Raw genomic sequence first — 14,811 nt, forward strand, 5'->3', positions numbered from 1 at the left:
TATGTAATAACTAAAATATTTTTATTATAATTTATATTATTTTGTTAAAATGCTTAAAGAATGATATTTTTCTTATTTGTGAAGTTTGAAATAATAAAAAAGTTTATTCATTACATCACATTTTCTATATTTAAATATAAAATATTAATCTATAGTTAATTTTGTTAAAATAATCATTTAACAATTTACATTAGTAATCATAATATAATAAATAATATAGAAATTGTGAATTCAAGAGCTCAATTGGGTGAAAAAAGTTGAGGGACTTAATTGAGTTTTTTGAAATTCTTTGAGGACCTTCTGTACTATTAAGCCTAAAAACAATTTATTAAGGAATTTTACTTTAATAAACACTTCCAATGTTAATGGTAGTAAAAAAAAAATAATTTTTTTAATAATAAAGAAATCAAGATAAAATAATTGATTTATTGATTGTGAGTTATAATTTAACAGACATTTCATAAACAAAAACCACCGGAAAATGAATAATTATGTTTATTAAAAATAATTTATTTTATAAAAAATGCAAAAAATATTAAAAATATTAATCAATATTTAATTTCATAAAAATAAAGGGTTAAGAAATCTTACTTTAATAGACCTTAACGAGAATCACAATAGAAATAATTAATATTTTATTTTAATAAAAAAAAGTAGATAATTAATTTTTAAAAATATCAATGGGAAATTTGTCATTTACTTTTTACCATTTTGGAGCTGATACTTTTATATAGAAAAAATATTATATTATATCCTATAATAGATAATTAAACCAAACACTCAGTTTTTTGTTCGACCAATTGAATCAATAAATCTAACCCGGTCTTGCATTCATCGAATAAAGGCAATCTTCTGGAGGGCAAAACAATAATGAGGCAATTTTTTGAACTAAACATGGTACACGACCAAACCATGTGACAATATCAGCTTATGTGAGAACAGCATCAGTAATCCATCAGCGCCTAGACGATTGAGTGGGCTTAAAAAAAACAGGAATATTCACAGCGTAAATGATTATTTATAGTCTTTATTTTTTCGTAGTTGAATGACCAGAGTAGAACATCACCAACAACTGAATGGCCATTTAATCCTAAATCCAATTGTTCCAAGCCAGCCAAATTATCAAATACAACGTGGAATTCTACACAATATGACTTTGAGTAAACGGGATTAGCAACAATGCTATATACTACATAAAAATTGAGTTTCATATGAAAATGAAAAACCATACTGTAAATAATGGTCAGAAGTGGGTGAGAACCACGCGCTTGAGATTTGGTATCAGCAACAGCCGCTCGCCGATGCATCGGGTTGTGGTGGCTTTTGTTTAAAGATGTTCTTTTTTCCACCTTTGGAACCCTCAGCCAAAAGGCTCGGAGTATCTAGGATCTGCATGATAATGTCATCTCATTAAAAATGTAAGTCTCATTCCTTAGCTGAGGAAACCTTTAACAAAAATATAAAAGGGCAATTGACTGCTGTAACATCTATTACATTCACAATTGCAGAAAAAATGATGGATTCATAAAAGCAATCAAGAAGAGTCCAAAAATCTTAACTTTTAATTTTGAAGTTTTATATGTAAAAGGTACTGATAATATAATTGCTGATTATCTTAGCAGGCCTTATGGATAGAGGTAAAAAACCTCTAGAAACAGTTGCTGAATGGACGACTGTTTATAAAAAATCCAACAAAGAGAAAGCAACAAATTCCAAAAAAAGGATTTGTACCTGCACAAGTATCATTTTATCTTAACCAAGGATATTATGTGTCATATCCAATGGTAAACCAAACACTTGGAACAAAAGTTTTGTCATATTCAATGGTAAAACAACCAGTTGGAACTTCTTTATCATTGACACCAAAAATGGTGAGTCAATCACAATGGTCCCAAGATCCAAATTCAACGTTTCAAGCTAGTTATGCTGAAATGATTAAGGGAGCGGAAAATTTGTTGAAACAACAAATTCAAGAAATAAAATATTTTTACAATCCAGGTTTATCGCCAGAAATTTATAACTTTATTAATGAAATATGGAAAAACCATGTTTCTCAACAAAGAGCCAATTTCCGAAGAGATTATTAGTTGAAAAAACAACTAAAGAAAGTGAATCTGATGATTTATTATTAAAATCCATCTTATACAGAGATTGGGATGAATTTCAAATGGAATTTATGGATATTAAGGAGATAAACAATCTTTTTGATATATTTCAATACTTTATTCATAAAGGAAAAAACAGTCCTATTATGAATAAATGTTTAGAATATGTTTATATAATAAATCTAGACATATTTTACCAGAAGAAATATTTTATAAAATAAATGGAGCTATTTGCAAACAGCAAGCTCAATTTTAGAAAACTTTTTTTGAATATTTTTTACAAGCATATGTTTATAAGGAGGCAAATAACGCTGCTACTTCCACTACTGATATTTTTTCAGAATTTACTGCCATCCATTATGTTCATAATTGCAATAGACACAATGGACTGGTAATAGATTCATAAACGCAACTTCAATCACCGGTTTAAAATATTTTTGATATAATTTCACTAATAGCCCTCATGCTCACTAAAATTTATTTCTTGAACCAAAGCATTGTAGAGAAAGGCAGAAATATCAGAACAAAATAGCTGTTAAATTCAATACCTTCAGAACAAGCTCGTCGAAGCACTGCTGTACATTAACACGTGTTTTAGCACTACATTCGATGAAAAGGCAACCATACTCTCTAGCAAAGTTTATTCCCTCTTTCTTTGTTACAACCCTCTCACTTTCCTGAAAAGCATTTGATGATACAGGTATAAGGAAAATTCTCAACAAAGGAAAGGAAGATAAGAGAATTGAGAAGAAGAAAGAAGAAAAATGAAAAAGGGAAACGGAGGGTAATAAATATCGGGGAAAGAACAAGTAGAGAGAGAACCAATTTTGATGACTCAAATTCATTATACCAAATTACTAAGGAACTGAAAAAATTAAGTACTTATAAAGCACACTGTCCATGTTAATGAAATATGTACCAAATAAAATCCTGAAATGGATCTACAAGCACCAAAAATAACAATTGAAACCATAAAAGTCTACAGATTTAATGAAACAAATCTCGAAATAAGCATGTCCTTGTTCTGCATCCTGTTGAATACAGTGACGATATTATTAGATGGTGCCTTTCAGATGAATAACGAGGTGTCAGCACTGATATGTAATGTAACTATGTGGTTTGCATGCAATCCAAACATGGAAACAAACCAGTGTAACTGGGGAGGGAGAAAAAAAGGCACTTCGTCGTACAGTGAGGAAATCTTTATTACTTTCTTCCCTAACGAGCCCATGCCCATACACATAACAAGAGCTTCAAATTGGATATTGACATGAAGATATGAACATATGAAACTCCAAATATAAGTTAAAATTTACTAGTTTAGATGGTGCCTTTCAGATGAATAACGAGGTGTCAGCACTGATATGTAATGTAACTATGTGGTTTGCATGCAATCCAAACATGGAAACAAACCAGTGTAACTAGGGAGGGAGAAAAAAAGGCACTTCGTCGTACAGTGAGGAAATCTTTATTACTTTCTTCCCTAACGAGCCCATGCCCATACACATAACAAGAGCTTCAAATTGGATATTGACATGAAGATATGAACATATGAAACTCCAAATATAAGTTAAAATTTACTAGTTAGAAGGACCATGTCAAACATGTACTAATGTCCAACACTTGCCAGGCAACATATTCTAATAGCAAAAAGCATGGAAAAGTTTAAGAGCATCAAGTAAATGATTTTTGTTTCTTAAAGATAAGAACACATCAGCTAAATCAAAATAGCAGACCAGATTCGTCATTCAGGATAAAGAATAACACACTCGTGAAGAAGCAATTATTGTATATCAATTGCAAATTTTAGGGACCAAAAACCTGTTTTTCTTTTCCTTATAATTCTGGTGAAAATAGAAATACAAGTTTACCAAAAGGAAAAGCTATAATTTGCTTAACCAATTCCATAGAAGATGACTAAACAATTTTACCAAATCAAGCCTAATACAAGCAGTTCTACATGTAGCATTTTATACATATATATATCATGCCAGATTCACACATAGGTGTATGTCTCTGTTGTGTGTATTTCGCTTTCTAAAACCTGTTTCCCTTCAAATATTGCCTATTTGTTAAACAAGTATACAACATGTTACAGTCAAAATTTGCTCATAAAAACGGAAATTATCAGACCATATTCACTCCATATTTTTCTAACCATCAAATACAATCTGTTTGAAAATTGTGCATTTATAAACTTCAGATTTTGCACCAAGGGGCGCATTTGATCTAGGAAAAGTAGGGTTGGCTTCAATAATATGATTCTCCCCTAACAAGATTACTTAACACATTAACAGTGATATTAGATGCTTACTTTTGGTTTAGCTGGTCAGAATGTTAGGTTCCTGTTTTTGCTTTCCTTAATGACATAGATTTACTAAATGGCCCCTTAAAAAGAATAAAATCTGAATAAATGAAATTATTTCATTGTACAATAACACAGTACCAAATAAATTACCTAGTTAGTTACCCAACTTTTTGGATGCTTCCATTTTGGTCACCCGAATAAAAATACAAGTAATTTGGTAACCGCCGTTAGAAAAATTTTCCATTTTAGTCACCCAAAGGTTAAATTCCTAGCGGCGGCTAACTGTGCATGCCATGTCATCATTTTAGATTTTTTTTACCCTCACTACTATTCATCATCTCCCCCTCCACACCACCTTGCTACCACCATTTTTTATCTTCCTTTGCACACTGCTTCCACCATTTTTTTGCACATCACTTTGGAACCGGAAGCTAAGCAAGAATCTATCGAGATAGCTGATGGCAAGAACAGCAATGAGAGCAGAGAAGGAATAGTGAGCATTGACTTTTTAACATCCATTTCACAGCTTCACGGCGAGCCCCATCTAGATTCCCATTGCTTTGAAGGCTATAGTACAGAAGGTTCTGCTCTTGTTTTGAGAGTAAAGTGGAAAGTTCATCATCTTCCCAGGATAAGTCTTGTTCTAACAAGGTGGGAAAAGGGTTTGATCTATTAATCTCATGATTGTAACAACTCCCTTCTACTTCTACAAAGTAGTCTTGTCTGGGTTCTTCCTCCCAATTCTCTTCTAAACAATAAAGAGCATAAAAAACAAAAAGAAGAGTTCAAAGCCATTGTTCTCCACCAAAGAATAGCTTTTTCCTTCTGCTTTCTTTATTAAAAATGTTTATGTTGGTTTCATTAGAGAACAGAGAAGAAGATGAAGAAAGAGGGGCCAAAAGACTAAGCTTGAGGCATCTCTCTCAGTCTGAAAGACTAGAGGATTGGCAGGGGGGGCAAGTGAGCAGTGTAACCAAAAGGACGTGTTTTGTGGGTTTGCTCAGCTGAGCTGCAGGAAACAAAGGGTCAGTACTTAGAAAGCAGATAGTAGTTGAAATTTTCTTATGGATTTGTTTTTTGTTTTTTCAATTATCGCGAGTCTATCAGACCCAGACCTGAATCATGGCATGGTCTATGTATTACATTTAATTAAGTTTATGTTCTTACTCTCGTTGGATCTATAACTAGTTTTTTTTTTTCTTTTTTTCTGTTTTGCTAATTAATTAATTTCTAGAAAAAAAAATGGTGGAAGCAGTGAGCAAAGAAAGAAGAAAAATGGAAGCAAGGGTGACATGGAGGGGAAGATGATGAATAGTAGTGGGGTGAAAAAATGGTCAAAAATGATGATGTAGCATGCACAGTAAGCTACCATTAGGGATTTAACGTTTGAGTGAATAAAATAAAAATGTTCTTTAACGACAGTGACCAAATTGCAAGTATTTTTATTTGGGTGACCAAAATGAAAGCACCTAAAAAGTTGGGTGACCAACTAGGTGGTTTACCCTATTTTTTAACCATGGAAGTGAAAACAGATGTCATCCAGCTACTTTCAGAAACCAAATAAAACCTCTATAATAGATGCATTGCGATAATCATTGCCGCTCATGAATTTAAAATAGCATGTATAAGTCAAGACAACTCAAAACCCAGCAACAATACTGTATGTATAACAGTACCAATATTTCATGTAGTTTCTGTGCCCATACACTGTCTCTGAAAAAAGATGCCCTTCCATTTATCCTTGTAATCACATGGTGAGGCTTGTTTCCTTAAAATTTTATTTCAAATTATAGTAATGAAAATTTGAACTCTTATGCAACCAAGCAAAAGCAGCCACATGCAAATGAAAGAAGTCTCAACGCATTCTTTCACAACTAACCATGAAGCTTTTTCTTGGCCACAAACAAAATATAATAATACAGAACAATCAAATCATGCCCTTTCAAACTTGATTGCAGCATACACCCATCCTAGCATATTAAACTTGTCTAACTATAACTTGAAAAATGTTCCACAAGTTGATCCCTGGTAGTAATAATAGTGGAAAAGGTGTTGATGTTCAATGCCCATTGCAAGTTTATCAGCAATTTTCCCATAATTTCTGAACCCGGCCTCTGTGTCCTAATGCCCAACCACTCTCCAAGTTTTATACTCATTTGCTAAAGAAAGAGCGCAAAATCCATTTTCATTCAACCTTTCAAATCCTATACATTCCCAAGGTTTAAAACTATAAAAACAATCAATTCCAAAATGTCAAAACAAAACATAAAGCAATAGCCATCTTTGGACTAGTTTTTTTGGCAAAGGAATGATCTTAAGAAGCTGAAAACAACCAAACAAGCAGCCTAGCTAAATCCTGATCGTGTTCTTCAGGTATTCACAATACATGGGTATGCTGATTCTTGTTAGAAGGTCCCAATCCCAATGAACAAACCAAGCTGTTATGCAAAGAACCAAAGAAAGGAAAAAGATTAAAGAGAGATGTATAAAAGACCTAACATCCTAACACAACCCAATCAGAAACAAGAAAGGCCCCTACCAACAAAAGAAAGAACAAACAGCACCCTAGGACTGAACCGAGAGACAACCAAATTCAAAGCCCCAAAACCTTACTAAATCGAACAAAGAAAGGCAACAAGCTGCAGCGATCATATCAAAAACCTGGAGCACACAACCCAAAAAAAGCCACAAATATATCCAATATCGAACACCCAATAGCTCAAAATCGACCATCAAAACATAAAATTACCAGGCATAAGATGTTTGATTACTTTTGAAACAACATTAGGAAGTGGAGCAAAGAAAAGGACGAGTTGGAAAAAGGAGGAGGTGCCAAGGGAGTTTAGGAAGAAATACCCTAAAGCCTCAGCAATGGGTTCATTGACGGTGAAGGGACTCAAGGCATTGCAAACTTGCGCTAGGAGAGAGGAGCAGTTATGCTTTGACCAGTAAGGATGAAATTGCGAGTGAATTAGGTTTGATGTGGGGTTTGATTACGTTGGTATGGATTCACATCATTAAAGAGAAAAGAATGGATAAAATGGTCCTATATGTCACTATAGGTAATTAAAAATAACCATAGACTGATGGGGGGTATGAGATACCCCCAATAGGACTGAGCAATGTCACTACAGGTAATGGAATTACGGAACATTCCCAAATGTCAAATATTTGTTTGAAGCACTGTTACCTCAAAACGAAAACTCAGATTCCGAGCAGTAATATTAGACTATGCAGAACAATGGCTTCTCAATGTATGCCTATTCGCAAAGTGTAAAAGCACAAACAATTCCCACCCCTCATCAAGCCTCAAATGGGTGACAAAATTGCTTAATTGTATTTTCCATTGGTGTCTTAGAGAAAAACAACTGTATGCGACAAAAGAAAATGATCAGCACTATTAAGGCCTAAAGGGGAGGACATCTAAAGAGAGAGGGAGAACACACCAAAATGTAGAAAGGAAAGTTCATTTGGAACCAAATCAAAGCATCACAAGTATAAAAGAGGGAATTAGCATCCATAGATCTTAGTTAAGTTACCTTGTCAACTTTGTTCCCAACAAGCATCTTGATGCAGTCTTGATTTGTTGAGTAGAGTTCAATTTCCTTGGCCCAGACGTCAGAAAGGTTAGTAAATGTCTCCCTCCGTGTTACATCATAAACTGTTAAGATCAAAGAAAATCTCATATTGTAATTCTCCAAACAAATTAAGGGCAGAAATACATGCAGAGTCATAAAATTGACCAGAATGATAAAAGCTAAATGTCACATTATTGCACACTTAAAAGAGGTTAGAATTGAAGAGGCATCTAATCTTAGTCATTTATACTGACTACAGCGAAAAAAAGCTTTAGCAGAGTAAAACTTTTTACAGATAAAAAGGAAGAAGAAAACATCTAACCATTTAATCCAGGCCAAGGCAATATGTAACACAGTAGCTACAGCAAAAAAAAAAAAAACCAAGACTATAAGAGGGGGAAAAAAGAAGAAAAGAAAAAAGAATGTATTGTAAGTTGACATAAACATGATTTTACCTGTGACATATGAGCTACAACTATTATGATATTTTATTATTTGTTTTATTTATTATTCATTAGGCCTATGGATTGATGGCCAGGATTATGAGTTATCTTTAAATTGTTAATCCAATGTTAGCATTAAAGCTTTATTAATTAATAGAATTCAGAAACTAGAGGTATATATAACCCTACCATTATTACTTAATATTTAATAGAATTCAGCAATTAGAGGTATATATCCCTACTATTATTAATTAGTGAAAGTACCTGCCAAGTCCCTTTATTATAAAGGTATCAATTTAATCGTAGTACTATTAAAAAATCAAATAAGACCAAACTGCAATAGAGTTAACATTTATACTATGCTTGGATTGGGGTAAGGGGAAAGAAAGTTAAGTAACTCAAGGGAAAAGATTCTTTTTTTTCTTGTTTGCATAACCTATTTTTTACATGGTAGAAAAATTGAAGGGAGTTGAGAATCCCTCACTTTCCCTTGTTTTCCCTCATTTTCTTAATACCCCAAATTGGGGGAAAGTGAGAGGAAAGAAATTTTTTTTTTTTAAATGTAATTTTTATTCTTTGTTAATTTTAATGACTTTTGTTTACTTTGAATTTTCTCCTACTAATGCATTGAAATTTTTCTCATTTTTTAACACCTTATTACTTTGTTGTAAATGGTTTTATTATTTTTTAAATTATTTTCTCTTTTTTATTTACTTTTTTGAATTATTACAACTCATTAAGAATATTGAACTCTTTTTACATTTTAATTTTGTAACAAATTAACAAATTATCAAAATCATTTTCTACATTTTTGAATTATTAGGACTCTTTACTTTTTAAAAGTTTGTATCAAATTAACAATTTTATCAAATTATTTTATAATTTTTTATTAACACTTGTAACTATCATTTTATGAAAAATATCAATTTTCATAATTTATGATTTAAGTTAATTTAATTATTATATGTTATTCAAGTAAAGTTAAATTGGAAAAATTATTTAAACAAATCATTTACTTTACTTCCACGTCTTAACCAAACAGAAAATGTTAAAATTCCTTTCATTTCCTTTCCTTTCCTTTATTAATTTTAGCTATCAAACAAGAAATAAATATTTCCTTACCTTTCTTTCACCTTCCTTCCCTTCCCCTTCCCTTCCCTTCCCTTCCCTTCTTTTTCTTTATTTTTAATTATTCAAACATAAGGTTACAGTTTAAAAAATGACATGAAAATTATTTTTCAATTGCAATTCAACTCTAACAAAAGATCTCACTTGCAGAATTATAAAAAGCTTTCAAAATATTAACTTTGTTAACAGTAATTGACATTTTTTAAACAGTAAATGTTAACTCTATTGAAATTTAGACTTATTTGATTCTTTTTAATAGTACAGGGACTAAATTGATAGGCAAAACAATGCTTATCTCACTTCCACAATTTTACAAAGGATCAGCTCAAATGAGAAATTAAAGTAGTAATTTTCCCAATAGAATAAAGAATGAAGGGCACAAGTTTTGTAAGTGGGGCAATTTTGCAATTTAAAACAGGGATAAAGTTACCCATAATGACCCCTTGTGCGCCTCTGTAGTAAGAACTTGTCAATGTTCTGAACCTTTCCTGCCCAGCTGCATGCAATATCAGCATAAATAAGTCAAGACTGAACGAAAATAAAAATTTCTCCCTACATGAAGCCATGAGCAATAAAAATAGCAAATTTCTATCATGCAAAACTGATTTAAATCATACTAAATAATCAGATCAATAAGGATTTTCACAGCAACAAGCCGAATAAGTAAAGGCCCAGTTGAGTAATCTAAAGAGAACATCTAACCAAACTAAATGATGCAGAGAATGATACAACAATTACCACATAATTTGCTTCATTCACAAATATTTCCTCAAAGAACATGATTGCATCTCAATTCAATGCTTTTGAAGGCAAACAAAAGTCCAGAACATTACAATGTCATCTAAAGAGCACATCTAACCAAACTAAATGATGCAGAGAATGATACGACAATTACCACATAATTTGCTTCATTCACAAATATTTCCTCAAAGAACATGCTTGCATCTCAATTCAATGCTTTTGAAGGCAAACAAAAGTCCAGATCATTGCATTGTCATTTCCAAAAATAACCACAACGCTCAGCTCCATTTATGCAATTTTCTACCCATGCATGATAAGATTAAGTTGGTTCTTAAGATTTCAACATACCAAGCCCAATATGCGGGCATACCTTTTTGCTTTATGATCTTCACTTTGAAAAGGCTACAAAAGCTTATCAGTTGTGCATGCAAAAGAAAAACGAGTGCCACCAATGGAAAAGGCTCTATTTGATGGCATTGCGAAGTATATAAAATTAATATATATGCAGAGTCTTCATAACATAAATCCTAATGTGGATACAATACCTAATTCGCTTAGGCTCCCCCATTTTTTATGCTTTTGCTATTTTCTTTTTGATTTTGCAAAAATAATGGCTGGAAAAAAAAAATGAACAGCAGCCAGCTAGCTCGAAGTTCAAGTGGCATTTCACCTCTATCCACAACTCATTTACTGATTCTTTTTTTTTTCCTTCTTCTGAACTCATCTACTGATTCTTAATATCAGTACAAAAGGACATAGCAAAAGCATCGATCAAACAGAACTTTAGTAAACTCAAACTACTAATCTCAGGTTAATATTTTCTTTGAATAAGCTGTTTGTCAGAACTAAGTGACACTTTAGCAACTAAAAAAGCATTTGCACTCATCAAATATAGGTGTTTGAGCAATAAAAACTAAGGTCCCCCTTCCAGAGATGTAAAAGGGAAACTTGATAAAGTTACACGTAATAGATTAAAAGGGAAACAAAGTAAGCAAAATAGCCCAAACATCATTATATATAATTCACTGTGACGAGGCAATTTCTAGCATGATTTTTTCAAGACAAGAAAGGTTGAAATAATAAATGTAGATGTCAATTTATATAGCACAAAAGTAGAGAATCATTGAAAAACCACTTCCATCATGTATGAATATGAAGGGCTTTATGGAAGTGTTAAATATGCTTCATCCGGGCTTCTACTAGAAGATAGTGAATGGTAATACAGCCAGGATTTGGACGGATAGATGGGAGGACAAATTTATAAATGGGCCTGATATAGGTCATTGTGATGCTATTCCCCATGATGCTAGGGTGTCTCAATTACTTCTAGAAGACCGGAGATAGGATGAGATGTTAGTTTGATCTTGTTGCAACAATGAGATGCTTCCTGAATTCTCCATCTGCCTATTGGCGAGGCAAATGAAGACTAGTTGGTTTGGGGGCATGCCCCCAACAATGTTTATACCACGCATTCGGGGTATAATTGGTTACTTCTTCAGACTTTGGGTTTAGGACCTCATAGTCTTTTGGAAGTAACTTTGGAAGGTGAAACCCTTCCAAAGAATTGACTGTTTGGATGGAGACTGGGTCATGGCATCCTCCCTATGACTAATGGATGTACTATGTCCTCCCCAGGGGTGGATCCGAGTTGCCCTAGATGTAGGACAACTAATAAGGAGGATGTTATACATGCTCCTTGGGATTGCCCAATTTCAAGGGAGGCTTTAATCTTGTGTAATATTCATAATGATTTGTTTTGTTTGTCTTTTTGCAATGCAATTGATTGGCTCGAGGCAACAATGAGGAAGATGGACAAAAGAGCTTTCACTAGTTTTCTTATGCTTCTATGGCAACTATGGGAAGCAAGGAACTTGTTTGTGATTCAAGGGCAGGTTTCTTCTTTGCAAGATGTGGTTTTGAGAGCTCGTTCGATCCATCATGAGTTTCGGGTGCATAACCTTTTTTATGCGCCGTTGTTACTTTGACATCCGACTGTGACCCGATGGTCTCCGCCTCGTGAAGAAAATTAATGTTGACGTGGAATGGAATGCACAGACAAAAGTTGCTTCTAGCGGTGCCATTGTTCGTGACCATGAGGGCATGGTGCTAGCTGATTATGCTTGTTCGATCACCGAGGCTTTTGATGCCCCTTCAGCTAAGGCTATCGCTTCAGCTTGCACTGCTTAGAAGACCCTTGAGAAGGGTTTCTCCGGAGTTATTTTCGAGTCAAATTGTGCTTTTATGATTAATAAGTTCAATAGTCGGACTCTTGATTTGTCCCTTTATGGCCGTATTGTTAGAGGGGCCTTAAGTATTTGCAATTCTTTCGATGCTGTTAGTTTTTCCTTTTCCCATAGGTCAGCCAATCATGTTGCTCATTGCATGGCATATTGGCTGATGGATGGGAACGCTGCTTTGGATTTTGGTTTGGACTACCCGGATTTCATCCACCGGTTAGTGTTGGATGAGACCTTCTAATTTAATATAGTTGGCCTTTCTGGGCCTTTTTCTTTCAAAAAAAAATCAAAGAAAAACCAGAAATAACACATTAGCAAACTTTAGGTATTACCTGTATCCCAAATTGCAAGCTTCAGTTTTTTATCCCCGGCATTTATGTATTTCACTTTAAAATCAACACCTACACAACAAAACAAGTAGAGTTCTAAATCAGGACATAAAGATATGTAAGCAGATTAATGGTTCTTATAATCAGTTTAATGTGAATGCATTGAAGGCTTACAGAAATAGAATAGTTTAACCAAGACCACATTGCAAGATCATCAATACATTCTAGATTTCTGATAAAATAAAATTTGCATTCCCAATTTACAGTCTTTCTGTTCACTCATATTTCCTTTCTTTTTATCTAAAGACAAAACAAAACTATCCACAAAAAGACAATGCAAACCTCATTTCTCAGAACCATAAAACCAAGAATTAATTTGGCACATCCAACATTTGAGATCCAATCGAGTTAAAATTTAAGATTTGGAAACTCTATTCTTAAGCATTTGGATAATTTCTATTGGTTAAACTGGAAAACGCAAGTAACAACAGCATCCATACATAAGTAAATTCATACATTTTTCTCCAAAAGAAAGTTATGTTTTCAATTTTTCTTCAAAAATATTTCTTGGTAAGCCGCCTTTTGATCTTGAAAAAGAAATCCAAAAGGGAGCGTAGATATCCTCATGTTCCGCAGATCAAGACAATGCCATTATAAATTATAAGACATAAAAAGGAATAAAAGTTGATGAGCACAGTTCAAAATGAATACTGACCGATAGTGGGAGAGAGTTCCTCAAAGGAATCGGAAGTGAAACTTAAAAGAAGACTACTCTTTCCAACTCCTGAATCTCCTATCATCAGCAACTTGAACAAGTAATCGAACTCCGCTTGATTCGACGACTCCATTTTTCAATTAATTTACCAATTGAACTATCTTTCTTTCAAATAACACCAAATTTCTACGATCGGATCTCCCAAATCCAGCCCTCTCTTTCTCTTTTTCACCTCTTCAACGCATCTAAACCTGAAAAACAACATGGAAGCAAAATCATATATATAGATTTGGATTTCAACGAGATAAAAGATTGAATCTAACAATATCCTTATCTTGTAACCCAAAAGAATTTATTAATTGAGAAAAGAAAACTCCTTACACAGGTTTAGATCATGGTTGATCATACATATTTATAGAATTTATTTTATACATCAAAATTAAATATAATAAGAGATTACCTCTCAGAAAAAAAAAAAAAAGAAAGAAAGAAAAATGGTGAGAAGAAAATGAAATAATGGAGGAGAGAGCGAGACAGAATTTCTGATTAGCAGGGTTAATTGAAAAAAAAATAAAAAATAAAAGGGTAAACTATCAAAATAGCCACTTTTGTTTACCTCAAGTTACATTTTAATCACTTTTGTTTGAAATGTTACGTTTTAGTCACTTATGTTACCATGTTGTACATTTTGGTCATTAAGCCATTAATTGTCGTTAATGGTATAATAGTAAGCTGATGTGACATGTTAAATAATCATTTTAAACGAAAATTTTAGGTTAAATTCTACAATTGATCTCTATATTTTTTTCATTTTGAGCAATTTAATTTTTTTTCTTTTATATTCTTTTAACTTTATTTTTTATTATTTTCCTCTCTTTTCTATTTCTTTAACGTATTTTTTCTATATTTTTTATTTGTTAAAACTAATTCCTATATTTTTATTTTTTAAAACAATTTAATTTTTTCAAGTGAGGCGAGCTTGTGGACTAATTTTAACAAATGGAAAACATAGAAAAATTACGTTAAAAGAAATGAAGAAGGGAGGAAAACAGAGGGAGAAGCAAAAGAGAATGAAAAAAAAGGGAGAAAGTTAAAAGAACATAAAAAAATTAAATTGCTCAAAATGAAAAAAATATAGGGATTAATTGTAGAATTTAACCTAAAATTTTCATTTAAAATGATGACTTAAAGTGTCATGTCAGCTTACCGTTACACCATTAATGGTAA

At 32.8% G+C, this 14,811-nt stretch overlaps 1 protein-coding gene across 2 annotated transcripts; it reads right to left on the reverse strand.

Moving 5' to 3' along the window:
* Positions 1-998: 998 nt before the first annotated feature.
* LOC107914429 (ras-related protein RABC1) lies at positions 999-14,138 on the reverse strand. 2 transcript variants are annotated; one of them, XM_016843343.2, is made up of 7 exons: positions 14,045-14,138; positions 13,585-13,835; positions 12,873-12,941; positions 9,993-10,058; positions 7,953-8,074; positions 2,654-2,782; positions 999-1,389 (listed from the first exon to the last, which is right to left on the reverse strand). In XM_016843343.2, the coding sequence occupies exons 2-7, from the start codon at positions 13,715-13,717 to the stop codon at positions 1,282-1,284; spliced, it is 627 nt and encodes a 208-aa protein (XP_016698832.1). In that variant the 5' UTR covers positions 13,718-13,835; positions 14,045-14,138; the 3' UTR covers positions 999-1,281. The 2 variants fall into 2 exon arrangements, with proteins under 2 accessions (XP_016698832.1, XP_016698831.1); XM_016843342.2 differs by having other exon boundaries at positions 13,966-14,126.
* Between the last annotated feature and the right edge of the window lie 673 nt (positions 14,139-14,811).

This window comes from Gossypium hirsutum, chromosome D10 (genome assembly GCF_007990345.1).
Source record: "Gossypium hirsutum isolate 1008001.06 chromosome D10, Gossypium_hirsutum_v2.1, whole genome shotgun sequence".
NCBI lineage: Eukaryota > Viridiplantae > Streptophyta > Magnoliopsida > Malvales > Malvaceae > Gossypium > Gossypium hirsutum.